Source organism: Petaurus breviceps, unplaced genomic scaffold (assembly GCF_028583685.1).
Source record: "Petaurus breviceps papuanus isolate PSGF00001 unplaced genomic scaffold, PetGlider_PUasm1.0 90977, whole genome shotgun sequence".
In the NCBI taxonomy this organism is placed as follows: Eukaryota; Metazoa; Chordata; class Mammalia; order Diprotodontia; family Petauridae; genus Petaurus; species Petaurus breviceps.
In genome coordinates, this window is record NW_027187391.1 from 39693009 (window position 1) to 39699557 (window position 6549).

Below are 6549 nucleotides of genomic sequence, written 5' to 3' on the forward strand. Positions count from 1 at the left end.
TTTCCTTCTATTGATTTCTGGAGCTTTTGGATATTTATTATTACTATGAAATTTAAACATTGCCTTTTAATAATGAGGAAAATCTGCTAAGAACATTTTTACATAAGGAAAGAGAAAGACTTTGCTACATCCTGTTTGACCAGTAAAAGTTGTAAATCATTCCTTGAAGGCATGAGCAGGTTTTGTTTTTTTTTGGTAATCTTTCTATTCTGGGACTAGTACAATAGTTGATGCATACTATATACCTGTTAAACATTTGTTGAATCAAACTGAATTTATCTCAACAGGGTAGGGAAACATGGGAAGGTATTCCTAACAGTCCCAAGCCTGACCAGCACAGCTGAAGAAAAGTTCATCAAGAAAGGAGAAGTCTCAGGTGATGATTCCCTGCTTGATTTGCAACCAGAGGACACTGTGTTTTATGTTGGTGGAGTGCCACCAAATTTTAAGGTAAGACAAATTGTAACTACTTTTTAAATTTTTTTTGGAGGGGAGAAGGCAGGGCAATTGGGGTTAAGTGACTTGCCCAAGGTCACACAACTAATAAGTGTTAACTGTCTGAGGCCAAATTTGAACTCAGGTCATCCTGACTCCAGGACCAGTGCTCTATTCACTGTACCACCTAGTTGCCCTTGTAACTACTGTATATTTGTCTAAAGGGGATAATTTTTCTTATAAACCTCTTAGGTTTAGAATGACTCAGTTACAAGGTGACCATAATTTTCATTCTAAGCAGCAGCTTGAGAGGCAGTGTCCAATGAGCTGCAGGGACAAGATGACCGTGTGTTCATATCTGAAACATAATGAGCAAGACACTTAAGCTCTCGTTATCCCCAGGTCACTCATTAAGACCAAAAGGGAAAAGAATTGCCAGTCTACATTTAATTCCTCATTGGTAAGTTCCCTATACCAATGATTTCACAGGTCTGAACACCCAAAAAAGAGGCAAATTAGTTTGGTGAATAGGACGCTGAATCTGGCACCTAAAAATCTGTTTTTTGTCTCATTTTTACCTATGTTAATCAGTAAAGTGTTATACTTTCAACCCACTGCTAGTGGGTCTATTCTTTGCCAACAATGTAAATTCTAGAATTCAACTAATTCCTACTCAGGTGTCTCCATCAGTGATGAAATGCATAAGAGCAGTTAAAGCTATCTAATTTGACCTAGACCACACAACATGTCTACATCTTGTTGGGGACACCACAGTTCAGAGTCTTATGCTTATCAGTTTTTCCAGGGATTATAAGATTCTGGGGGATTGATTCACCATAACCAAGGCCACCAAAGACTAATTCGCAATCAAAATACCCACTTACTAATGATGCATGTGCATTCACTTATTCATTAAATATGTATTAAGCAACTGTTTGATACAATACCCTGGCCTAGGTGCTAGAGGAGATATATAAATAAATATGACATATAGACAGATAAGCAAATAACAAGACTCTTAAAGTGCCCTGTGAGACTTATCAGGGAAAAAAATACATGGTCCAAGAAATTAGGTATATGTATAGGACGTTCACTTTTGGAGAGCAGGTTCACTGAGCAGACCAAGTTAAAGATGAGAAGTTTTCCTTGGCAAGGACAGACTTAGAAGAGAGTTGTATATTGTTGAAAAGATGTTTCCATTAAGCTGATCAATCAATTTATCAGTCAATTAACAAGCATTTATTAAGTATTCACTCTCCTATGTGTTAAGCACTAAGGACACAAAGTCAAAAATTAAGCAGGCCCTCCCCTCAAGGGGTTTACATTACATAGGGAAGATAACATGTACATATAAAATATATAAAATATCAATAAATACAAAATAGTCATCACTCCCCTGGCAGCTGGGTGACTCAGTTAGATAGAGTGCTGAGATCAAATCAAGCTTCAGAAACTTACTAACTGTGGGGAAGTCACTTAACTTCTGCAATCAGTTTCCTCAACTATAAAGTGGAGATAATGATAGGACTTACTTCCCAGAGTTGCCTCGAGGATCAAAGGAGACAATATTTATAAAGCACTTAGCTCAATTTCTGACATAAAGTAGGCAGTTAATAAATGCTTGCTTCCTTTCCTCCTTTCTTTCTGCTCGGATCACTTCAGTTCTTCCTTTGCTCCTAATAAAAAAAAAAATTCAAATTCTTTTGCCTAAAATTCTACCCCTCTACCACCAGCAGGTGCCACCTCACCTTTTCAGTTTTATTACTCCCCCACCAGATGCTTTCAGATACATCATCTAGACTAACACGTTCTGTGTTCTTCTGCCTCTATAGGTTTTTTTTTTTTTTTGGGGGGGGGGTTGTTGTTTTTTGTTATTGTTATTGTTGTTGTTTGCTTTTTGGAGGGGCAATTAGGGTTAAGTGACTTGCCCAAAGTCACACGGCTAGTTAAGTGTTAAGTGTCTGAAGCCAGATTTGAACTCAGGTCCTCCTGACTGCAGGGCACATGCTGTATTCACTGTGCCACCTAGCCACCCCTTCTGCCTCTATGTTAATGCTAGTTTGTAGGCCTAGAATGACTAGTACACATACATCTTCTTTTGTGCTATATTGATAATACCAGAAGTATCAAACACAAGGCCCACAAGCCACATATAACCCACAATGCTCCTGAGTACAACTGGAATTAGATTAAAATGTAATTGGGAAGTAGTGAACAAAAAAAAAAATATATATATATATATATAGTAAAGCATAGATAATATTATTATTTTTTTTAAACTAAACCAATATGCGACCTGCAGGGATCTTTATGCATGGATTAGTGGCCCTCCTTTCTATTTCAATTTGATCTACAAATCTATACTATCCCTTGACCAGAACTAAGTTCCACAAGCATAGGAATTTTGTTGTTGTGTTGTTGCGTTGTTGCTGTTCAGTTGTTTCAGCAGTGTCCAACTCTTTGTAACCCCATCTGGGGTTTTCTTGGCAAAGATACAGGAGTGGTTTGCCATTTCCTTCTCCAGCTCATTTTACAGATGAGGAAACTGTTGCAAACAGAAGTTAAGTGACTTTCCCAGGGTCATACAACTTATAAATGTCTGAGACAGGATTTAAACTCAGGAAGATGAGTTTTCCTGACTCTAGGCCTATGGCTCTATCCACTGAGCCACTTGGATACAAATCTAATTCAGGTTCCATCTGTTCAGTGAAGCCTTTCCTCATCACAGCCCCTCCACACATCTCCCACCCCTCCACACACAAATGAAAGTAATCTCTTCCTCCTCAAATAATCTCAAAATACTTTGTACAGATCTCATGTTTGCCTTTAACACATATTCTTTTGTATCATACATGCCCATGTACATCTTATCTCTTTCATCTACCAACATCCCCTTAGGCTGTAAGCAGTACTAGGAAAGGTCTTTTGCTTCCTCATATTGCTAGGATCTAACACAATGACTTTAAATAAAAGTTTATTTGATCAAAATGAAGTAACTGTTTTATTGCAAACTTGTAAGTCTTTCTTCACAACTTAACACTTTTTGTTTTAAGAACATCTTTGACACTAGACAAGGTGGTAGTTTCCTTTTTAAAGAATAAATAGCTTTTCAACAGCACCACCCATAGAGCAACCATTCTCTCTTCATTTGCCCTTGATAGTTCCGCTGGTAATTGCCTTCCAACTCCCTAGGTGTTAAATAATTAAGTCTCATTTCCATCCAGAAGATAAGCATAAAATTTTTAACTGACTGCCCATACTCCCCAGGCAGAAGTTGGAGGAAATATCTAAGAATCAATCATCAATAAGTCATTATGCAGCACTTAATATGTGCTAAAGACTGTGCTGGGCACTGAGGATACAAAACAAAAAAATAAATAAATAAGATAAAACCATTCCTGCTCTCCAGGATCTGGGAAACTGGTTGTATTTTTGTGATGTTTAGGCATGTACAGGCTTCACAGAATTTTTCACTTTTGACTACACAACACTCCCACAATCTAGATATTCATATCAATAGAAATATTAAGTCCTCTTACCCAACCATCTCTGTTCTAGTGTCTTTATTAGTCCTAAAGTACCCTGGGAGCCTATCATTAAGTCTACAATCTCCCTGCATTGGAGTCCTTATTTGTTTTGTGTGTGTGTGTGTGTGTGTGTGTATGTGTATTTTTTTTTCATATCCCTTCTCTCTGCAACACAGCTTCCTGCTAGTTTGAACCTGCCTGGTTTCATTGGCTATCTGGAGTTGGCCACTTTGAATAATGAGGTGATCAGCTTATACAATTTTAGGCATATCTACAACATGGACCCTTCAAAATCAATACCCAGTGCAAGGTAAGATATCTTTAAAAGTAAAGGAAATTGTACATAACTACAGAATAGCATAAGAGAGGTCAGGTACAAACAGATGTTTGGTGTAGCTGCTCTCCTTTGCAAAAGCTAGTTTTGAACTATCTTAGGAAAAGGTCATGCCTGTCTTTTTTTTTCCTGTGTAGGCACAGCAAGATGAGAGAGCAGGACTAGAAATACTATAAGACACCTTCCATCTCTAAGTACATGATCCTACATTATAAAATGAAAGAAATAATTATTTCTCTCATATTAATAACCAATTATTGAATTAGAAGTAAGACTTTTTTCCCTTTCTATTTCCTCATTCTCTACTAGGTCAAACCAGCCCCTGAAGAATAGGGTTGATAATGAGACTGGAGTTTAACACTCTCTTCTAGTTTGTTCAGATGCCACCCAACTACTGAAGATTAGTTCTGATTAAAGAGTAAAAAGAATTTAATCTGGGTGAATTCTGAACCACTGTATTCTACTCAGGGTTGGAGGGAGGGGCAATCCTTTGTCTAGATTGCCCAAGACTGGGAGTGGTATGGGAGTAAAAATGACATAATCAAAGTCAGATTCCCCAACCCCTCATTAGAATAGGTCTACATCTCATTTGGATATTATTACATTATATATTACAATATTCATGAATGTATATTGATTCATTCTTCTTATTCATTGTTAACCAATTAGAGCTGATTGCCATCTGTCAGGAATACCTATCCTTCCAAAGACATCTAAGTGTCAATAGGCTTCCATGATCCATCTTTGGTTTATGAGAGATAACCAAATGACCATCTTTTTATTAATTATTCCCTAGTCATAATTAATAGAATGACTATTTAGCCAGAAATTGTCTCTTGAACTTTTTGTACATCACAGAACCTAAGAAGGAAATAGACTTGAAATTTAGGAGACTAATAATGAAGAGGGTACCCACTAAGAGGGTTAGGGTTGCTCTGGAGACCCCAAAGTACCATCACGTGGGGTCCTGCCAAATGAATTCGATTCAAGTCTCTCAGCCAAAGAGAAGTGAAATTTATTAAAAACTCACTTGTATTAGACATAAAGTAAGTCTGTGCTAGGTCATTCTATGGCACTCTCACTCTTCTATGGCGCTCTCACTATACCATGGTACTCTCACACAACATGATGTGAGATATGGTCTTATATACAGAAGGTTGTGGGAGAAATCTAGGGGTGATGTAGAGGAGGAGTTTGGGGAGGGTCTTCAGGAGGAGTTAATGAGGTCAATGAGTGATTAAGGGTGGGAGGTAGCTGGAGGCTACAGGCAATGGTAGGCTAGTCCAGTTCAAGGGTGTATTGATACTTTGATAGGCTCAAGGGTGGGAAGTAGATGAACAATGGAGGGCTAGGCTAGTAACTAGACTAGTAGTTAGCAGTTAGTAACTAGGCTATAGGTCTGGGCCCAGCCACTATGTAAGGCTTATTGCCTCATGCAAATGCCTCATCAAATGAGACAATTTAATCTAGAGTCCAAGGAAAGTTCCCAGAGCCTGTACTTCAAGGAGAGCTTCAGGAGGCTCCCAGAACCCATACCTCATCATTAATCTCTAAGAAGTTTTACTATTCTCTTAGTTTATGGGCCTGGGCAAAACACTCTATTTGGAGAAGTCATTTAACTAACTTTTCTTCCTTTCTACTCTAATGGAAATAGTGGTAACTCACCGAAACTTAATGAAGATCATTAAGAAAATGCACCAGATTGAATAGTTAGCATCTCTCTTGAGGAGGACAAAAGATACACATAATCCTATTTTCTTTGTTTTTTTACTTGTCTATTTCAGGGATAAGCTGGCTTTCACTCAAAGTCGGGCTGCCAGTTATTTCTTTGATGGTTCAAGTTATGCTGTGGTGAGGGATATCACAAGGAGAGGAAAATTTGGACAAGTTACACGCTTCGACATTGAAGTTAGAACACCAACGGCCAATGGATTGGTGCTCCTCATGGTGAATGGGGTGAGTAACAATTCTGCATTTTAGTCAGGCCACCTCTATTTTTACATTTTCTTTAATCCACATAAATACAAATCTGTAGATTTTGAAGAATGGACTTTGCCGTCAAATTTCATTTCTACTTTTGAAGAAAAAGTTGGATTATTTTTCTGGTAGAAATAACACCAAAAAAGTTGGTTCTTTGAAGTATATAGACCAGGCATTATATAGTTTGCTGTAATTTAATGAAATCCTCTAAATGTCTCTATGCAACTGTAGCAGCAAGCACCCCAAGCGTCCTCAGGGTTTGCAGCTACCACA

At 37.9% G+C, this 6549-nt stretch overlaps 1 protein-coding gene across 3 annotated transcripts in view; it reads left to right on the forward strand.

Moving 5' to 3' along the window:
- LAMA4 (laminin subunit alpha 4) overlaps positions 1 to 6549 on the forward strand; it is a 199246-nt gene that overhangs the window by 157084 nt on the left and 35613 nt on the right. For all 3 annotated transcript variants that reach the window (XM_069077020.1, XM_069077018.1, XM_069077019.1), the window contains 3 exons: positions 288 to 450; positions 4139 to 4272; positions 6081 to 6252. In XM_069077020.1, the coding sequence (XP_068933121.1) occupies positions 288 to 450; positions 4139 to 4272; positions 6081 to 6252 (469 nt within the window). The remainder of the gene's footprint in view (positions 1 to 287; positions 451 to 4138; positions 4273 to 6080; positions 6253 to 6549) is intronic.